This window comes from Mercurialis annua, linkage group LG5 (genome assembly GCF_937616625.2).
Source record: "Mercurialis annua linkage group LG5, ddMerAnnu1.2, whole genome shotgun sequence".
In the NCBI taxonomy this organism is placed as follows: domain Eukaryota; kingdom Viridiplantae; phylum Streptophyta; class Magnoliopsida; order Malpighiales; family Euphorbiaceae; genus Mercurialis; species Mercurialis annua.
In genome coordinates this window covers 53,485,513-53,506,187 of record NC_065574.1, presented here as the reverse complement: position 1 = coordinate 53,506,187, position 20,675 = coordinate 53,485,513, and the positions used below count along the sequence as shown (strand labels likewise).

General features: G+C 29.6%; 3 protein-coding genes across 3 annotated transcripts; 2 read left to right on the top strand and 1 right to left on the bottom strand.

Annotated features, from left to right (window-relative positions):
• The first annotated feature begins 409 nt into the window (after positions 1–409).
• On the top strand, positions 410–6,294 carry LOC126681118 (DNA replication licensing factor MCM3). The gene is made up of 17 exons (XM_050376505.1): positions 410–580; positions 691–788; positions 870–1,078; positions 1,830–1,960; positions 2,041–2,279; positions 2,395–2,631; positions 2,811–2,965; positions 3,052–3,260; positions 3,345–3,510; positions 3,598–3,797; positions 3,979–4,038; positions 4,116–4,205; positions 4,326–4,516; positions 4,980–5,051; positions 5,189–5,321; positions 5,741–5,832; positions 5,995–6,294. The coding sequence occupies exons 1-16, from the start codon at positions 518–520 to the stop codon at positions 5,801–5,803; spliced, it is 2,316 nt and encodes a 771-aa protein (XP_050232462.1). The 5' UTR covers positions 410–517; the 3' UTR covers positions 5,804–5,832; positions 5,995–6,294.
• Positions 6,295–6,382: 88 nt separating this feature from the next.
• Positions 6,383–8,633, top strand: LOC126681119 (uncharacterized protein At2g34460, chloroplastic). The gene is made up of 5 exons (XM_050376506.2): positions 6,383–6,681; positions 6,777–6,998; positions 7,096–7,215; positions 7,793–8,065; positions 8,146–8,633. Exons 1-5 carry the CDS (start codon positions 6,529–6,531, stop codon positions 8,308–8,310), a joined length of 933 nt encoding a protein of 310 aa, XP_050232463.1. The 5' UTR covers positions 6,383–6,528; the 3' UTR covers positions 8,311–8,633.
• Positions 8,634–13,873: 5,240 nt separating this feature from the next.
• On the bottom strand, positions 13,874–14,770 carry LOC126682868 (glucan endo-1,3-beta-D-glucosidase-like). The gene is made up of 4 exons (XM_050378633.2): positions 14,654–14,770; positions 14,485–14,510; positions 14,126–14,366; positions 13,874–14,023 (listed from the first exon to the last, which is right to left on the bottom strand). Exons 1-4 carry the CDS (start codon positions 14,715–14,717, stop codon positions 13,998–14,000), a joined length of 357 nt encoding a protein of 118 aa, XP_050234590.1. The 5' UTR covers positions 14,718–14,770; the 3' UTR covers positions 13,874–13,997.
• Between the last annotated feature and the right edge of the window lie 5,905 nt (positions 14,771–20,675).

The following is a 20,675-nucleotide window of genomic DNA, read 5'->3' as shown; positions in this document are numbered from 1 at the left end:
AAATAGTTTCAACTTATTTTTTAAGAAATATTTATAAACCGTTTGAAACTCAATTAGAAACTGTCGTTGAAACTCTATTAAAAACTGTATTTGAAACGTTTTATAAAACAGTTTCAAATTGTGCTTTTTAAAACTGTTTACAACTGTTTGCAACTGCGGAATAAAAAAATAAAATGCGGAGTAAAAAAATAAATATTTAAAATTTTAGGTACGTTAATAAATTTTCAGATTTTGATAACAAATATTTATAGTTTTTAGGTATTTTTGTAAATCACCCATGAAAAAATTGATAATAAAAGTCCATGGGCTTTGAAATGGAGGCCCACGAGCTACGGACTATCGAAATAGCCCGTTAGTTTCCCGCCAAATAAGGCAGCTCCTTCCCGCTAAAACAACACTCCTGGTTCTTTCTTCTACACTAGGGCGCGAAAACCAGTCATAATTTTGAGCTTTTTTTCTCTATTCTGCTTTCAACGGTCAGAAACTCAGTCCCGTCGGCGGTAGTCGGAGCTTGGAAATGGCGGTCAACGAAGATAGAAGCAGTCACAAGCGAGCTTTCTTAGAATTCTTGGATCAAAATGTACGTAAATCCTAATCTCTACTTCTATATGTTTACATTATCAGTTAACAAATTGTACTTAATTATGGATTTTGTGATCGATTAATGTAATTAAACCATTGAATTATCAGATATACAAAGATGAAATTAAAGCGATGATCAACCACAAACGACACCGTCTCATCGTTAACATCTCGGATCTCCATACGTTTCAGGACTTTGGCCCTAGGTATAATCCCTAATTTTTGATTGATTTTTTGTTTGTTTTCTTATTTCTATAGCTCTTGATTTTGTGGTTGGATTTGTTTAGGGTTTTGAGGAATCCGAGTGACTATATGCAGTCATTATGTGACGCAGCGACCGATATCACACGAAGCATTGATCCAAAGTATTTGAAAGAAGGAGAACAGATTGTTGTTGGCTTTGAGGGGCCATTTGTATCTCGCCGTGTTACTCCGAGGGAACTTCTGTCTGAGTTTATTGGCTCTATGGTCTGCGTTGAGGGCATTATCACCAAATGTATATTTTCTTTCTCATTTACTGTTTTTGTTATACTATCTTGTTTGATTCTGATATTTATGCATGTCAAATTGTTTGAGCTATTAGTTCAATTGTATTGCATTTTAGGCATGATTTCAAGTTGAATTTGTTTTCTGGATGAACTGGATTTTATTGAACTGGACATTCTTTCATTTTAAAATTTCCAAACAAGATGAATATTTGATTATGCCAAAAAGCAAAGTTATGTTTCTTTCCTGATTCTATGATTGAAATCGTTACAATTTTTTTTTTGAAAGTTCGATTGGTAATGCAAGATATATGTTCTATTTAACTATCATTGTTTAATACTAACAGCTTGTTTTGTTGCTCAAATGCAATGTGAAATGTTGAAGGCTTTAATTAAAGCTTTGTGGCAGTTCCAGAACTTTTTTTTTTTTGTAAAGATGTTTGGCAGAAATAAGTTTACATTGTATTCTGAGTAGCAGCTCCACACTTTTCCTCCGTTTTCTGTTTTATGATTTTCTTTCAAGTATGCTTAGACATTAGTAGTTGTCACTTGTCAGTATGCTCATGATTCACAAGTAAATAATCATTTCTAGTTGTATTTGCGTGCAGATTGTGTATTCCTGATCTACATATAGTTGAAAAGGTTATCTACATAATATAGAATGAGAAATATTTCGACTGTAATCAACCCTCTTTGAAATTCTTTGATAATGTTTCCAGATGTATATACAATTAATTTTGTCTTTTATTTATTTATTTTCAGGTTCTCTTGTAAGGCCGAAGGTTGTAAAAAGTGTTCATTTTTGCCCTGATACTGGGGAATTCACGACTCGTGAATATCGTGACATTACATCTAATGTGGGTTTGCCCACAGGTTCTGTCTATCCTACAAGGGTATGTCTTTTTTTTCCTTCTCTTGAGTGTTCTCTTATTATCATCAGTAGAGAAATCTTTCATGAAATCTGCTGCTTCAGGATAATCATGGAAATTTATTGGTAACTGAGTATGGGATGTGCACGTATAAAGATCATCAAACCTTGTCAATGCAAGAAGTGCCTGAGAATGCTGCTCCTGGTCAGCTTCCAAGAACAGTTGATGTCATAGTTGAGGATGACATGGTTGATTCATGTAAGCCTGGAGATCGTGTTGCCATTGTGGGGATATATAAAGCACTTCCTGGAAGAAGCAAGGGTAGTGTTAATGGAGTATTCAGGTAGTTCAGACCATAGACCATAGATCTATACGTATTGATTGTGCCATTTTCTCTTCTATATATATTTTTCAAAAAAATAGTGTTTGACAATTGATCATGAATTCTCGATGTGCAGGACTGTTCTCATTGCTAATAATGTTTCTTTGCTCAATAAGGAGGCTAATGCGCCAATATATAGTCCAGAGGACTTAAAGAACATAAAAAAAATAGCTGAAAGAGATGATGCATTTGATTTACTTGGTAACTCACTGGCGCCTTCAATATATGGACATTCATGGATTAAAAAAGCAGTTATGCTATTGATGCTTGGAGGAGTTGAAAAAAACTTAAAGAATGGTACTCATTTAAGAGGGTGAGTTGTGTTTTTGTTTTGATTTTTGAAATTGTGTTTGTGATCTATTTCACGATTATAATGCTACTTTAATTTTTCCATGCCTGCATCCCATTTTTGTTTTATCTTGAGCAGTTTCTTGACATCTTTTAACATTGTTTAAATTCTACTTACAATAAACTTATGTTTTGTTTTCTTAGTGACATTAACATGATGATGGTTGGTGATCCGTCTGTCGCCAAATCTCAACTTTTAAGAGCAATAATGAATATCGCTCCTTTGGCTATATCAACCACCGGTCGTGGTTCTTCTGGTGTAGGGCTGACAGCTGCTGTTACTTCTGATCAAGAAACAGGTGAAGAACTCGATGATCTAGCATCTCTACTGTTATCTAGTACTTTTTTAAAATCATTCATGTATTATAACTTCAAAGGCTTCCAGGAGAAAGAAGGCTGGAAGCTGGGGCAATGGTTCTTGCTGACAGGGGTGTTGTCTGTATTGATGAGTTTGACAAGATGAATGACCAGGATCGTGTTGCTATACATGAAGTCATGGAGCAGCAGACTGTTACTATTGCTAAAGCTGGTATTCATGCATCTTTGAATGCTCGATGTAGTGTTGTGGCTGCTGCAAATCCCATTTATGGAACTGTAAGTATGTCTTTCATCATTAATTTTGCACTTTTACCTGATGTCTTTACCTGAACTTCCATTGGTTACTGGATGTATGTACAGTATGACCGCTCATTGACGCCCACTAAGAACATTGGACTTCCAGACTCTTTGCTTTCTCGTTTTGATTTGCTATTCATAGTATTGGATCAAATGGATCCTGATATTGACCGTCACATTTCAGAACATGTCTTGCGCATGCATCGGTACCGTTCAGCAGTTGATGGAGGTAGGCGAATTATTCTTCATTAACTACACCTACCCTGACCAAACAAACTACATCAAGTGATTAATTGGTGAAATTTAAATTGTTCAGGTGAAGCGACACTTAATGGAGGTTCTCGATATGGAAGAGAAGAGGAAACTGATGATTCGACCGTCTTTGTCAAGTATAACCGAATGCTTCACGGAAAGAAAACAGACAGGGGTCAGAAGCGTGATACCCTTACAATTAAGTTTCTGAAGAAGTATATCCACTATGCAAAGCATAGGATTCAGCCTGACCTAAGTGATGAGGTCATTGACTCTTTTCACTTTGTTTATATTCTGTGATACATTTGATCATTCATTGGCAGGCTGTTAGCCATTCCTACAATTTAAACTTACCAGAATAGATTTTTTATTGGGAAACAATGAGGGTTTCTATCGCATAAATGTAGTGTAACCAATACTGATAATTCTAACATTTGGTCTACAGGCATCTGAATACATTGCAACCGCATATGCTGAACTCAGAAGTTCTAGCTCAACTACAAAGGTCGGTTTGCATCTAGTAATTAGATTTAACCTCTAAAGTTCTCATTCTTGTAATTTTCTGATAATTTGCTTTTGCAGACTGGAGGTACACTTCCGATCACTGCAAGAACCTTAGAAACAATTATACGTCTCTCCACTGCACATGCCAAATTGAAATTGAGTAGGAAGGTACTTGGTTTATGTACATGTTTAATCTTCTATTTTTCATTACTATCCAAGTATCAGTTCATAGGTTTTCTAGGATCGGTGTTTGAACGTGTTCTCCATGTCTTTTACTTGCTGTGGCAGGTTTCGAAGTCCGATGTTGAAGCAGCCCTCAAAGTTCTCAATTTTGCTATATATCATACAGAATTAACTGAGATGGACGAGCGTGAACGAGGGAGGGAAGGGGAAAGAGAATTGGAAAGAAATCAAAATGCAGAGCGCCGTCGTGCTACTAGAGGTGATAGAGACGGACACACAGATGTAGAAATGGGAGGGTAAGGACCAACACTTTCCTCTTCAGTTCTTCTGTTACATTACATTATGTCAAGTGCTCCAGATTTATCAATAATGAAGGAATACATTTTAATTATATTTCTTTTTCTTGTTGGGTGGTGTTGAAAAATATTTAAAATTATACAAATTGAATCAGACTGAATTCACTTGAAAAATTAAAAATAAATTAAAGTAAAAATTAAACTGAAAACCACAAAGGATCAAACTAAATAGACTTAATTAAATTTAATTGCTTTAAATTCTGATTTGTTTCAGTTTTCTTGTTTCTATGTCTTCATTCATGTATTAGTTTGAGAAAGTTTTTTGGTTAATCCCACAACTAGAATGAACTTGTATTTAAGATAGCCAGCAGAAGTTCATTCCAACATCATCTTGATTGATTTTAATCAGATGCAATCAGAGATTTGCACAACTCACTTTTGATTTAAATGCTATTGTTGCTAGTTCAACAGCGGATGCCATGGAAGTAGATGACCCTCCTGCAGAGCAAGCCACCACTGAGTTATCTCCAGAAAGGTATATTCTAGCATGCACTGAAAACAGTTCTTCTGTTGGTTTTCTTTCTCCCATCCTACCGTTGCATTAATTATGATATATGACCTACGAATTGTCATTAAAATAAACTTCTATTCTTCTTGGCTTTTTACTTGCAGAATTGAAGCATTTAACTCTGCTTTTCGTGAGCATATGCGCTACTTGGATAGCATTACCATTGATGACTTGGAGAATGCTATCAATGGAGGAGCTTCTCATTACTCAAGAGAAGAGATTATGCAGCTATTACAGGTAATATTGATTCTTGAGAAAATGACACAATGACTCATTTTTTTCTAGAATTTACATTAGCAGCCCTCAAATTTTCTATATGCAAAAATTTCAGTTTTTTAAAAGTTCATATTTATATACATCATGACTGAAATCAACTTAGAAATCAACTATATGTTGACCTGAAATCAACTCAGAAATCAATCTGAGCTGAGGTATAAATGTAAACTTTGTTTTTTTTGTTTGAAAGATTTTCGCACAAAAAGGTTCATGAATCATAAATGTAAATGAAATAAAAATTTGAGACATTTATGTAAACAACCCTTGATTCTCTCTAGCTCTTTGACGGGATGAGTTGAGGCAGTAAGAAATTCTGCCGGTTTTCAGATATCTAATAAATTTGAGCTGCTGCTTACCTTGAACTCATTACAATTTTGCAGAAACTGCACGACGAGAACAAAGTGATGATAGCTGATGGAAAGGTTCATATGGTGATATCATGAATGATGAGAACCTCAACAACAAAGTGCAGGCAAGTTCATGTTACTATTGTTTCTTCAAACATTTGTGAACCATGTCTAGTCCTCCGTCATAAAAGCTGTTCTTGCGATAATTCTGCTCGATCTTTTACTTTTGTAAAACCGTTAATTCTATTTTCTAGCATAACATGATTTACCCTTGGAAATGAATTCAGGGACATTGGAATCAGTAAGCAAAGCAGTTGCCTGGGAGTGCCGAACGGAATATACATAGAGCTGCATATTTCAAATCTGATTGTTCAAAGTGTCCAAAGCAGAAGTTAAAATTGCAGAATTCGCACGTCGGCATTCTGAGAAAATTAGGACATACATTTTGCTTTCCTTATTTGTCATTGTCAGGGCCATCTATCAGGATGGATGACAAAAAAGAGATTAATTATGATATTTTAGTGTATCCTTTTGTGAATCTCCTTGTATTTAAAGGTGCTGCTGATTATATTATTTTTTAACTGAAATCCTCACCACGTTAAAATTTGTTATTACTGAATTGCTTAAGAAAATTAGATTAAACCAAATTAGTAAGAGCAAAAATAAAGCTTTTACAGAATCGGAAGCATCTGGAAGCAAGCAGTAGGCCACGTGGTGGTGTGAAAACTAGAAAGAAACAAATAATTTGAGTGGCGGGGATTGTTCAATCGTAATTTCAAGAAAAGCAGAGTTCAAAACACACTTGAAATTCAGTTAAATCAATGGCCACTTCTATTTCAATTCCTTCCTTCTTAAGTAACCCTCTTCATTTTCACTCTTTAAAAACCCATTCCCATCTAATTTCTTTCTCCAACATTAACATTTTACCCATTTCTTCCATCTCTTCCACTACTAAACCCAAATCCACTTCTAAGGTAATTAATTTTTATACTGTTCAATTTATATTTTAATCATGAGTGCTTTTTATTGCCATTTATGCCTGAGTATTCTTTTTTTTTGTGTTGTTAAGATAATGGCAGTTAATGAAGGAATTACAGAAGTAAAAGTGGACGATAATAATAATAATAATAATAATTCCAAGAAGAAAATATTTGTTGCTGGAGCAACTGGAAGTACTGGTAAAAGAATTGTGGAGCAGCTACTGGCTAAGGGGTTTGAGGTGAAGGCTGGCGTTAGAGATTTAGAAAAAGCTAAAGCTGGATTTTCTAAAGATAATCCATCTCTTCAGTTTGTTAGTATTTCTAATTTTTTTTGTTTTTTAATTCATTTGTTTTTTAGTTTTTTTTTTGTGTGTTTTTTTTAAGTGATTTTTGGTTTGTTTTTGGCAGGTGAAATTTGATGTAACTGAGGGATCTGCTAAGTTAGGTGATGCAATAGGAGATGATTCTGAGGCTGTAATATGTGCCACTGGGTTTAGGCCTGGCTGGGACTTGTTTACTCCATGGAAGGTACTTTTATTTTGTTTGAATTTTTGTGTAGATGTTCTTGCTTAATTCTTATTCAAGTCATGTTGATTAATTGTTAAATAGTTTCGAGTTCAATAACGGCGATGACCCACTTTGGGAGTTTTTTTTTTTTTTAATTGATCTAAAAATAGAGAACGTTACCCCTAATTAATATAAAGATGGAGAGCGCTGTCCTTTATTGATTAAAATGGCTAAATATGCGTTAATTAACTCTAATGCTCAAATTTAGGGATTGGTGATGACCCTTTTTTTGTCTATTTTTAAAGCCTTTTAAATTCAAATATGTAAAAGCCTAGTTATCACTCAAGATTGGGATTCCCTTTGAACTTGAGGAGGTCATGTTTACGATCTACATCGTTCATAACGGTGTAGATTAATTTCTCACTCATGCTCAACATGATAGGGTTAGTGTTTCAAGAAATGTCTTTAAAATGTTCGAATGTTCGAATATTCGAATGAACATATGAAGGTTAATCACTGAAGCTATGTGCGTAGTAGAAAATCTATAATCCAAAATGGTTGAATACGTAATTGATTTTATGAAGTTACATTATTGTAGGTTGATAATTTTGGAACTGTAAACCTCGTGGACGCTTGTCGTAAAAAGGGTGTAAACAGATTCATTCTCATCAGCTCAATTTTAGTAAATGGTGCAGCAATGGGTCAGATATTCAATCCAGCTTACATCTTTCTGAATGTGTTTGGACTGACCTTAATTGCTAAGCTTCAGGCAGAGCATTATATCCGAAAGTCCGGTATTAACTACACAATTATTAGACCCGGTGGGTTGAAAAATGATCCCCCATCTGGAAATGTTGTTATGGAACCAGAGGTATTAAGATTTATCCGAACCGATTCAGATATTCTTTTTTGCTTCCTCATTAAGGTGTTTTAACAGAATTTAAATTGCAGGATACTCTTTACGAAGGTTCTATATCGAGAGATTTGGTTGCAGAAGTTGCTGTTGAGTCATTAGTCCATCCAGAATCATTTTACAAAGTTGTCGAAATTGTCTCTCGAGCTGATGCTCCGAAGCGCACGTACAAGGATCTTTTTGCTTCCATCAAGCAGAAGTGAAACAGAACTTTTGCGTAGACACGGAGTAAGTTTCTCATTCTTGGATGGCTTTATCTTGCTGGTCACTTGGTTCCTTTATTCAGTACGTATTATGATAGCACAAAAACTTATGGAGTTAAGAGATTCAGCGTTCAGTTTCATTTCCGAGCTTTCATAGTCTAGAATAAGAGCATGTAATTGTTGTACTGATTTTATAGTTTCATTATTTTCACATACACAAAAAAATGATGGACTATGTAGCACGGAAACGGGACACTTAGATACGGATATGGCAGTATTATTTTAACATACTTTTATGTTAAAAATAAAGTTTTTCTCAGAAACGCTAATTTCCAACACATTTTCGAAATGAGAAATGCTGATTGAATGAAAGCGTTAAAGCTACTCAGATGATTAATAGATAGATAGTTGTTCATGTAATTGCTTAAGGAAACAGTATTTTGTTTAAGCATAAACACAATGAACTGAACAATAAAGAATTCAGCATTTCATAATAAACAAACCAAAAAACAATAAAATGTTCATCAAATTTAAAAGAACCAAGCCGCCACTGAAGCAATAGCCGCAACTGCAGCCGGAACTCCTAGAGCCACCGCAGAGCTTTCCATCGGCGCCGGAGCAATTCCACCCACTTCTTCAACAGCAGCAGCTGATATACCAAAACCAGCAAAAGCCATGAGAACAAAAATGGTGAAAACCATGGTCATTCTGCAACTCTCCATATCAGCAGTTTTTTTAGGATGAGGATGATTAATTAACAAAAAAAAAAACAGAAAATTGTATTAGAAGTGTGGTTTAGTGAGTGGAAGTGAAAGGTGGAAGAAATGGTTAATATAGAGAGAAATTAAGTGCATAATTAAGGAATCTGACAGCTAAATAATGTTGGTTTAACCACAAACAAAATCATTAAGGGGTGGCGTGGTTTTAATCTAATTAATCATACATCTGGAACACCACTAAACCTTCTTTTGAATCATTAAAATAGTGTGAGTTCAATGATGTGTATATCAGTATAAGAAGAATTCAGGAGAAGCTCTATTATCATAATAGAATGAATAATCTTTGTGGGTTCTATAGCAAGTGACTCCATGTGTATAACAACTTTACAAACTCTTTGTTTAATGCATATATTATATGTTCCATTCATATTCTTAACACTTGTCTACTTAAGTGAGTGAGAGTACCTTTTCTTTGTTCACAAAAGTAAAGTGTAATCGAGACAAATCCAATTAAAATATTATTAAACTAGATGTAAGTACGCGTATTAATGCCAGATCATATTAATAATTTATTTAAGCACTAAATTTATTAAAAAATAAATATATAAAAAATACGAAAAAAAATTCATAATACAAAAACTAAAATAAAAATTTATTTTAATGTTCATAGTAAATAATTTGAAAATACTGATAATCTCTAATATTAATATTCTTCTAATAATGATTTTCATATTAGGTAAAAATCAAATAAAGTGTAATATTAAAATAATAAAAATTAAATAAATATTTTTATAACATGTGAGTTAGTTAAAATCTAAATCAACTTTATTTTTTAAGGATAAGATGTATTGATATATTGGAATATTTAGGTTTAATTTTGTTTTATTAAATGAAAACATTTCTAATTGTGTCACTGATTTTAAGCTAGTCTTCTTTTTTCCTATATTTTATTATAAAAACATTTGTTATTGTCAAACATGTATTATATTTTGGTTACCAGTTAGTCAACTTTTTAGATTTAATATGTCGTGTGTAAATTGTATGCACTATACGTGTACTATCAATAAATTTTAAGTTAACTAATAACATCATACTAGTTAACTGCATGTTAACTTCATATTAACTTTATTTTTCAACCAATTGTTAAGTTATTAAAAATAACTTGATGTTTTTTAATGAGTAGTAGTATACTATTAGTTAATTGAAAGTAAACTCAATGTCCACATAAAGAAATCTTTGAAGTAAAGTAAATTTATAGATAACATGAGAATGAATTATAAATTAATATCCTACTAGTTAACTGCATGTTAACTTCAGGTTAACTTTTTTTTTCCAAGCAAATGTTAAGTTATTAAAAACAAATTGATTTTTTTTAATGAGTAGTAGTATACTATTAGTTAACTGAAAGTAAACCTAATGTTCACATAAAGATCTTTCTTCCATACTCCGTCATAATAAACCAGAACCTTCAATATTGTCATTCATGCATTTATAAAAAAAATTGTTAATTTTTATATTAGTTAACCATTAGTTAACTATTAGTAAAATTTTATTATTTTAAAAAAAATCAAATCGTTTTTTGTTTGAAGAAATAATTACAGCTGGTTTAAATAAATTGTTATTGTTTTTGAAGAATCGTGTATTTGCCGTTATATATAGAATTACATTTAAATAAATTGTTATTGTAATTATTGATTCTTGAAGATTTTTGATTTTTTTTTCTATATATGTAAATTTGAGATTTTGTAGGACTTTTTGATTTTTATAACAGCTGATTTTCTTGATAATAGTTGACCGTATATTTTAAATTAGATAAGTTATTTGTGCAATTTGAAAGTTGGTAGCTTTATTTTTCAACTTTGTTTTTTTCTCTAATAAAATTTAGAATATTTTAACACATGTTAGGTATTTGTTAAAAAACTCGAATTAATATACATTGAGCACTATAAAGTGTAGATTAGAAGTTAATATATACTAGAACATTATAATGTGTAGAGATTAAAAGTTAATATATATTAAATCACTCAGTAAAATAGATATAGTTTAAATAAGTGGTAAAAAGATGGGAACTTATTAGAATGTTGGAATTTGATTTTATTCTAAACTTTAAATCCGACTGAATTTTATTTAAGGAGTTGGAGTTTAATAAACAATTGAAAATCAAATTTTATTTGTTTTGATATACTCTTTTAATATAAAAAATTTAAATTTTCCAGAAAAGAAAAAAGAATTATTTTAAATTGGCTTAATTATCAAAAAGTACCATATATTTTTGATTTTTTTTGTTTATGACCTAAATTTTCAAAATCTTCAATTTTAGCCCATTTTTATTTTTCAGTTTTAATTATAGCCAGTTGCTCAAACTAAAGTGAAAAAAAAATATCATTTATATTGCTTCATATTATTCTAATTTATCTTTTTACCATCAAAAATTCCAAACATGAAGTAATATAAAGCGTATATTGAATTTCTTTCCACTCAAATTTGAGCAATTGGATGTAAGTGAAATAAAAAAATAAAAAATAAGCAAAAATCAAAGATTTTAAAAGTTCGGACTATAAATAAACCAAATTAAAAATTTTGGATATTTTTGAACTATTAGGCCTTTTAAATTCTAGTCCATTTTAATATTTATCAAATCAATACTGATAGGATCATATACATGATATATTTTAAAGAAAATATTATTTATTATATCATATAAAATAAAAAGATAAGATGTTCAATATATATTATAAATGAATATAATATATATGATTTGGAGTAATTAATATATTATATCAAATCGGCTGAATTACAGCCCTAGTTGGACCTCTTAACCTAGAACTAATCCAAACACCAAATGATAGGTTAAATTTTCATGCATAAAGGGTTTATCAGCTGTACCATAGTAATCTTTTAGTTTACGTACGTAGTCACTATGAAATTTTAAGGTAAATCACGTAACTGGATCCCTATATTATTAAACATTTTTTAATTGGATTCCTCCACTATAATTTCTATATATTGAGCTCTTACATTTTAATTTTTTATGGGTATTAGATCTCTCCGTCATAAAAAGACAACTACAACTAAAAAAATTTACTTTTAATAAAAATAAAAACATAGGGATTCAATTTCAAAAATTAACGTAAAAAATGAATAAATTTTTTAGTCGCACTAATGGCACGTGGAGTACACACTTTATTTCAAAAATGAACGGACTTATTGTCTATAAAATTAAAAATATAGATATTTAACCTAAATAAATAAAATGGAGGGATACGATTCAGAAAAACTAAAATAGTGCACGAATCCAAATAAATTTTTTGTCAAGTTTTAAAAGCAACAGTGTCTGAGATTAAGCTTCCATAACTAGTAGAACTTGTATAATCATAGGGCATCTACATTAAAATTTTAAGGAAATGTAGGGTCTTGTTTATATCTTAGAAAAGGAGATCACCAAATTATTAATTATAGCATTTATGATTTATACAGTAGGAAATAATTAAAAAATAATCCCATATTTTAAACTTTAATTGACCATAAGACCTCCCCTGTATGTAACCGTAGGTAGAGTACCTAAATTAGCAAAACCTTTTTAAATTTTCGCAATTAATAGATGTTTACATGTGATCTGCTGGCTTTCTAATTTCCCCTCAAGACATCATAGTGTTGCCACTACAAAATTAGTAAAAATAATCACAATCCTTAAATTTGTGGGACAAATTTGCATAGATCAAACTTTACATATTTTAACAATTTAGTCCACAAACTCTCCAAAATAAAGTCAATCACCTATGCGTACTAGGGGTGTACAAAATTTACATAACCCACCCAAACCAACCATGTGAAACAAACCCAAATCACTATATTCATTTTAATCATAAACCATTGGATTATTGAAATTTTATAACCCAACTAAAAGAGTTTCTTGGTTTATTTGGGTTTATTTGGGTTATATATTATTTAAAGTGCATATATATTTATTGATTGATTCACCAAGTTTTTTCAAAAAAATTATTTTTTTAATATTTTTTTATGGAAATAAATATTTTTGGAACAATATTTAAAAAAAAAATTCTGGAAATTTTTTTTTAAAAAAAAATTATTATTTTTAAATTTTTTTATCAAAATATATTTTTTCTTGAATTTTTTTTTTCCTGATATTTTTTTTTCTGGAAATAAATATTTTTTTAAAAAAAAATTCTGGAAATTTTTTTTTTAAAAAAAATTATTTTTTCTATCAAAATATATTTTGTCTGGAAAAAAGAATTTTTAAATTTTTTTCTGAAAATATTTTTTTTTCTGGAAATTTTGTTTTTATTATTATTTTAAAAAAAATCAGATTGAAATTTGGGTTTTAAAATTTTCATCTAAAGTGATAAAAAGTAAAAAAAAGTAAGTTAAATAACCCATATAATATAACCCATGTTGGTTTTGAATAACTAAACTAACATAACCTAAATTATTTGGGTTATAGCCCAAGATAATATTAAAAATTCAGTTTGGGTGGTTATAAGCTCATAACCCAACCAAACTGAATTTGAACACCCCTAATGCGTACTCTTGAGTTAGAGCGCTATTATCGTATCTTAATTCCAATATTTTTTATTTAATATTTTAATGGTTGCTTTTATGTGCTCAAAACACAATAAAAAATGTGATTGAGTTTATATTGAAATGCTAAGGACACAATTATTAAAATAGATTAAATTTGACTTATATGAGCATGGTCTAAATATTGAAGGACCTGAATGATCCTTTTATCATTAAAAACATAGGCTTTAATGGTGGTTTTGCAATTGTGTTCATATTAATTTCCATACACATAATTGTCCAATTTAGACCAAATTATCAAAACATAAAAACACTTATAACACTTCATTTATTTATTATGCAATAACAAATATAGTAAAATTGCTAATGGACAACAAAATTATATAAAACCCCAACAATTTAACTACACCCATTAGCATTACTAACCCACTAAAGATACTGGCATCCATAATAACCTGCAAATTCAATAAAAAAAATGTAATTAAACTATAATAAAACTGTAATTACAAAATTAAATCAATAAAAATTAATTAGGATGATGAGATTTAATTACTTACTTGGATCCTTTGTAGAGATAAGACCAGAATTCTTGAAGTCACAGTTCCATGTGTTTCTGCCTTTGGATTGGTAATAAAGATTCATAACCACTGATGCATGATTAATGTAAGAATTAGGGCTATAACAGCCACCATTTGGTTGGATTAGCCTACAATCTCTTAATTCACCACATGCATAATTTATATTTTCTGTTAATTCTGCTTCACTTGATGATGGTTTTGCTACACACCAAGTTTTCCCCTGTAAAATCATAATATTTGAGCAATTAATTCAAGACAAAATGGTATGTAATTAACAAATTAATCATATTGATATTAATTTAATTAGTTTATGATATGAAAAACTTGTGTATATTTACCTGTGCATCAGCCAGCTTCACCATTCCTGAATGTAGAACACATAAAGATTTAATTTCATGGAAATTGACAAAATTAACTAAGAAGAGTTACAATAGTATGATTAAGATTATTTAAACTATATAGTAAAATTATTCAAAAAAAAAACTATATAGTAAAATTTGTACATACCTGAATTGATGGAGAAAATCATGAAGATAAGAGCAAAAATGAGAATGGGAAGAGAATTTTCCATGATTTGGAACTCTGAAGAGAAATTTAAGATATCAAAAGTATTGAATAATATATGAATGAGAAAACATTAAGGGTCTATTTATATTTATAGAGTAAAGTAGGGATTGATAATTCTAGCTAGCCAAAGTGTTTTATTGGTCAATTTAAGAAAATAAATTTGGAAGAAGCTAAAATAATATTGGCAATAGCGATCAGAATTAAGAATATGAATTTTAATGGTCATAAATTCATAATCAATGGTTAAACTTAAATCAACTTAATGGTGGAGAAAGTCTAAGGTCTTCAAAAAAAATCCGTAGGCAGGAAATGGAGGACCAAAATTTCCCTTTTTCATCCACAATTACCATAAGTTTGAATTGGGAAAAGAAAGAAAGAAATTACTCTCCGGTCCTTATTATATGTCATAGTTTATATTTGTGTATCTCTTCTTTAAAAATCAAACGATACAATCTTCTATTTTTATTTTTGTTAGAGCATCCCCAATGGACTCTTTAAAATTGTCAAACTCTTTAAATTAAAGAGTTTGACAATAATGAACTCTCTATTCTTTATATTTAGAGTAGAGAGTGAAAATGGCTCTCCACATACAGAGAGCCATTTTCACTCTCTACTTCATTTTTCAAATAATAAAATTTTAAATTTTAAAAAATAAGGTGGTTATTTTTACTTTTAAATATTATATTTTTACTTTTAGTAAAAAAAACTGAATAAATAAATGAATAAAAAATTAAATAAAAAAATTATTTTATTAATATTTAATATTTTATTAATATTTTTTGTGAAAATAAAATAAAATAAAATTTAATATTAGAGAGGCAATTAATTTAATATTATTATTATTTAATACTTTTATTTTATTATTAATTATTAAAATTATATACGATAAAAAACTGATATTAAAGAGTCCATTGGAGTAAAATTTTAAATATCACTCTTTATCTTTAAGATACTCTTTATTTTACAAATGATGATCTTTATTTTAAAAAATACCATTAGGGATGCTCTTAATGTTTTAATCTTCAGTTAAGTTTTAGTGTTTTAATGTTTTAATCTTCAGTTAAGTTTTAGTTAAAGTTCAATATAATTCTTAAATTTATATGTTTAATATGTGCAAATAAAATTATAATATTATGAAATTTAATGCAAAATAAATTCATTTTATTGTTAACATTTCATAATTTAATTTTTTTTACCAAAGCAAAGGTCCCATGATCCTGAACCGATCTTACCTAGGATCGCAGATCTCAAGTTTTATTTATTAAGGTTTTAATTTTTTGAAAAAAAAATTGTTTTTATTTTGTAGTTTTAAAAAGTAAATGAAGCAAGAAAATTAAAAACAATTGTATAAAAATAAAATAAATAAATTTTTTAAGCTATATTAAATCTTATAAAAATATAAGTTTTTATTATTATTCTTGTGTCAAAAAAAATAAATTAAAAAAAATATTAGTTCAGCCATTTGACTTATTTTACTAATACTAAAAATATATGAAAGGATTAAAACATTAACAAAAATAAACGCGGAAAATTATATTGTTTGATTTTCAAATAAAAAGGACAAAGGAGTTAATTATATGTGATTTTTTAGAGCAATTTTCTAAAAAAATCATATAATTTTTTTAAAAAAATGTTTGTATTACTCGTCTTTCATAATTTATTTTTAGCTTTAAACTTGCTTTTTTTCAATCATTAAAAATTTAAATATTTGAAATTAAATTTTGACGTTATTTCTAATTTTATAACCACGAGTTAAATTTATAATTTTGTAAATTTAAGTTTTTCTTTTAATTAGGAAAAAAAATTATAATAAAATTATTAAATTGGAATAAATTTACACATTTTGAAAAGATAAATTTATAAAAAAACACTTTTTAACACTATTAAACCTTAGTAATACATAGGTTGATATATATTATAGACATTATAATTGAGGTATATATTCTGATTAGAATTTGAACACATTCACCTCAAAAAGGTTACTGAAGTTGAGATCAAACTGCTATTTTTTCTCTTTCTCTATCGCCACTAATCTAATTAAACAAGTTTCCATTTAAAGAAAAAAAGATGATCTCACCAATAAACAATAAAAACCTTAAATGGGTGGAGAGTTGGCAACAGGGTTTTGCTTGCACATAATCCAATTATTTTCAATGCATTCTAATTTGTTACTTTAAAATGCATTATTAGTCTCCACATCTATTAAAATAATTAGTAATACAGCTTAAAATAGTTTAAGTATCAAAAAATAGCAATATTATTTGGTCATATGAAGGCATAATTATGACAGAAATTTGAACTAATTAAATGATGACATGTATACATTTAATTATACCTGCTCTGTGTCGATTCCACATATAAAACTAGAAAAGATTAAGTTCTAAAAAAAACATAAAACTATGAAAGATGTTGAAATTTCAACAAATTAATTAATACTCTCCCTAGCAAATTAATAGGTCTAATATTATTCTTTTATAGTATTAAAATTTATTATTGTTTTAAATAATAATATTTTTTAAGATTAGTTGAATTAAATTCAACATTTTATTTATTATTTGCACATAGAAAATACAAAAACTATGCAAATTCAATCTATTTAAAAAAAAGAGTTACAGTAAACAAATTAACCAGACCCCGTACTTTTAATTAGTTGAAATATGAAATGTTTTAATGGAATAGTTCACATTGTATTTTCAATTTCAAGAAGATCATCTCAAAAATCTATCATCTCAAAAATCTACCACTGATTCGATTTTTCAAAAATAAAGATTAGTGTCTCGAACATTTTCTTGTCAAAAATAATTTTTTAATATTTATAATTTTGATCATTTTCTCGAAAATATCTTGAAAAATTATTTTGGACATTTTAATCCGTTAATTTTAAAAAGTGAGATAAATATATTCAATATCAATTTAACTTATTTTTCAGGCGCATAATCCTCATTTTAAATTCATACAACCCTAAATTACAAAAAAAGTTGCGAGGAAAAGACACCAACGTAATATCCATCGTTGATAATGTAGTGATGACATTTAGTAGGGGTGAAGTAACCTCGTCAAAAACATATATCGCTAAGCCAAGTAATTTACTGATGTAATATCCATAAAAGGCACCGAGCAAGTGGCACATCGCCCGGATCTCGAGCTCAGAGCCTTTGAATATATCTCCTCCAGCTGTGATGCTCGGCATCAAAGTTCAGATCCAATATGACCAAGTTATCGACCTAGTGCTTTGGGGGATCACCGAGCTATGAAAGACAAAGTAGTGTCTCGTCCGAACAGCGAACAAAATCTATCAAAAAATACCTCCCGACCTTCAAAATCTGACATCGGAGCTCGGTTAGCTAAGACCATTAGGTCGAGCTCCAAAATGCCAAAAGGATCCACACTCACGTGTTACTAATTCTAGAACCACGGAATATATATCCTCTAACAAGTACAAAAGAAATGTTCCTTACGCCTGATGCACCTAACAAACCGCGCCAAATGCGGAAGAACATGTCATGTAAACATAACAGAAAATAGGGACCACAAGAAGGAGAAGCATCCAGCAAGACAAAATTTGCACATGAGTCCTAACTATAAAAAAGGGACCTTATATGCAAACCCTAGGTAATTCTTCTTTTTCCACCATATTTATCTTCTTCATTTCTCTTTCTTTTCTTTCCCTCACTTAAACCTTACTTGAACGTTGGAACAACGTCCGGTAACTCCCATCGGAAGTTTCTGACCTCTATTTACTGGTGTGTACAGGTATCAAATATAGATCGGATCCAGTTGGTGATTTATTAGTAAAGCTTGAAAACTTTTAGTAAAATTACCCTAATTGTCGTTGATGTATTAGGCTTTTAGTCATCTGAATCATATATATGGAATTTAAACATAGAGACATACCCTTGTCAAACATATAAATTTCCAAGGTTAACAACTAGAAAATTGTATCAACATATTATTATCAACAATCTCTTAATATCGAAAAGTAACAAAAATCCATTTTATCGATGAATCCAAAGAATGATAAATCATACCGAAGATGATTATGATTATTTTTCGCCGTTTAAATTCAATTTTCCCTCTCAAATGCTTTTTGATCGGTCCAGATTTCAAAGATCATATCAGACTTCACTTTCAATGAAACGCTCTGAAATTGTCGGACTAGTTTGACCAAAATTACATTTGGAGAGCTCAAACAAAATGCTTTCAGCATTTATTAGAAAATAAAACTAATTAACTTAGAAATTAACCGTTAAATTTAGAATCAATTTTACTTTCTCTCCCTTTCTCTTTAGTTGTTTCTCTCAAGTATAAAAATCCCTGTGTAATAATATGTCTATTATGTATCATTTAAATTGTAGAAACCATTGAAGAATGAATTTATCACCTTGTCATGGTTATTGGTCGACTTAACGAAGCCATGTACTATGTATCATGCCTATTCGGTTATGTTCATCATGATACAATGAGACCAGCGCCGCCGCTCTTAAAACAACCACAGTACCTCCATTATCGGAGGTATTGTTTTTTGTTTTTGCCAAAACTGGAGGTATTGTTGATACTTATGATTTTGCGACAAAGTCTTAGAAAGTTGGAGTTCTACTACTCGATTGCAGTCCAACTGATTTTACAGTCGAATCGTGAAAGATACTCAAGTAACTAGCGCCTTAATACTATGATTACATCAAAAATACATAATATCTATTCGTTGTTCCACGACATACAAATAATGACAGATTTATAAAATTATATTGAAAATTTATAAGATGGAGAAAATCGAAAAAATTATAAACTTTAATGTGAATATAATTCACACTTTAGTCCCTCATGTTTGAAAATCAAATAATATGATCCCTCATTTTTTTTTTGGATAAATAATAAGTGGATTAGCACACCCGCAAAGTGTGAGCGGCAAAAAAGAGTCAGAAACTAGGAACAATTACAAAAATAGTCAATCGACCTAAAAACATCATTCCCATTAAACGGGAAGCTATGATTCCTAACACGATAAAACTCCACCGCCTTGCAAATAGTCAAAAAAATCAAGTTGTTCCGATCTTCCATTTCGTTCTTAAAAACACGTTTGTTCCTAACTTTCCAAAGGTGCCAAACTCCGAAAAACCAAATTAACTTCCAAAGAGAGCGATGCCGACCTGCAGCTATAGAATTCCAGAATTCGAAGAAGTGTTCTAAAGAATCCGGTGCAACCCAACTAACTTGACACTTTGAAAGAATGTTCGACCAAAAACCCCAGTATGATCCCTCATTTTTATTTACGTCAATAGTTTAGTCCATTTGTTCATTTTTTGTATTAGTCAATGTTTAACAACATTTTATCTTTTTTACTCAGGTAATTGCTTCCGATTCGGCTTAATAAATTGACAGTTTATTTTTTAAAAAGAGAAAAAGAAGAGTTAAACTATGCACATAAACTAAAACAACATAGCTTTAAATAATTATCAAATGAGGCGTGCTAATGGGGACATTGTACGTATAGTATTTCCAGTGTCCATCTCAACAAGATTATTTCAAAAAATACATTATAAAAAAAATTAAACATTATTTTGATATTTTTAAAATTTAAAATTTATATTATAATTAAAAACATACTAAAATTTGTAATTTAATTTGTATTTATTGCTATAATTGACGAGGAGGGAAAATATAAAACCATTAAACTCCTGAAAATTTGAATCTTCAAAATTTAGAATAAATTCATATTAAAGTTTCATAGGCATAAAAGTTCTAAATAAATTTGATTCTAGTATTTTTTATAAATTAGATTATTTTGTCTAATAAATTATAACAAGGTGAACTAAAACATTGTACTATTCTAAAAGTAAAAACCAAAAACATTGAACTTGGAGCGAGAAAATAAAACTTAGTTTGTCGTAATTAATCTTTTCTTTTCCTCTTTAAACCAATGTTTCACATGTAATGAACTGTCTACAATTAAATTTCATTTAAT

Bases quoted from the DNA above. Each gene is read 5' to 3' on its own strand.
- LOC126681118 (XM_050376505.1), top strand. From the start codon at position 518: ATGGCGGTCAACGAAGATAGAAGCAGTCACAAGCGAGCTTTCTTAGAA. The intron at 789-869 runs GTATAATCCCTA...GGATTTGTTTAG, and splicing joins TTTCAGGACTTTGGCCCTAG to GGTTTTGAGGAATCCGAGTG. The intron at 3,511-3,597 runs GTAGGCGAATTA...TAAATTGTTCAG, and splicing joins CCGTTCAGCAGTTGATGGAG to GTGAAGCGACACTTAATGGA.
- LOC126681119 (XM_050376506.2), top strand. From the start codon at position 6,529: ATGGCCACTTCTATTTCAATTCCTTCCTTCTTAAGTAACCCTCTTCAT. The intron at 6,682-6,776 runs GTAATTAATTTT...TGTGTTGTTAAG, and splicing joins AACCCAAATCCACTTCTAAG to ATAATGGCAGTTAATGAAGG. The intron at 8,066-8,145 runs GTATTAAGATTT...TTTAAATTGCAG, and splicing joins ATGTTGTTATGGAACCAGAG to GATACTCTTTACGAAGGTTC.
- LOC126682868 (XM_050378633.2), bottom strand. From the start codon at position 14,717: ATGGAAAATTCTCTTCCCATTCTCATTTTTGCTCTTATCTTCATGATT. The intron at 14,367-14,484 runs GTAAATATACAC...ATGATTTTACAG, and splicing joins TGAAGCTGGCTGATGCACAG to GGGAAAACTTGGTGTGTAGC. The intron at 14,024-14,125 runs GTAAGTAATTAA...TTGAATTTGCAG, and splicing joins TATCTCTACAAAGGATCCAA to GTTATTATGGATGCCAGTAT.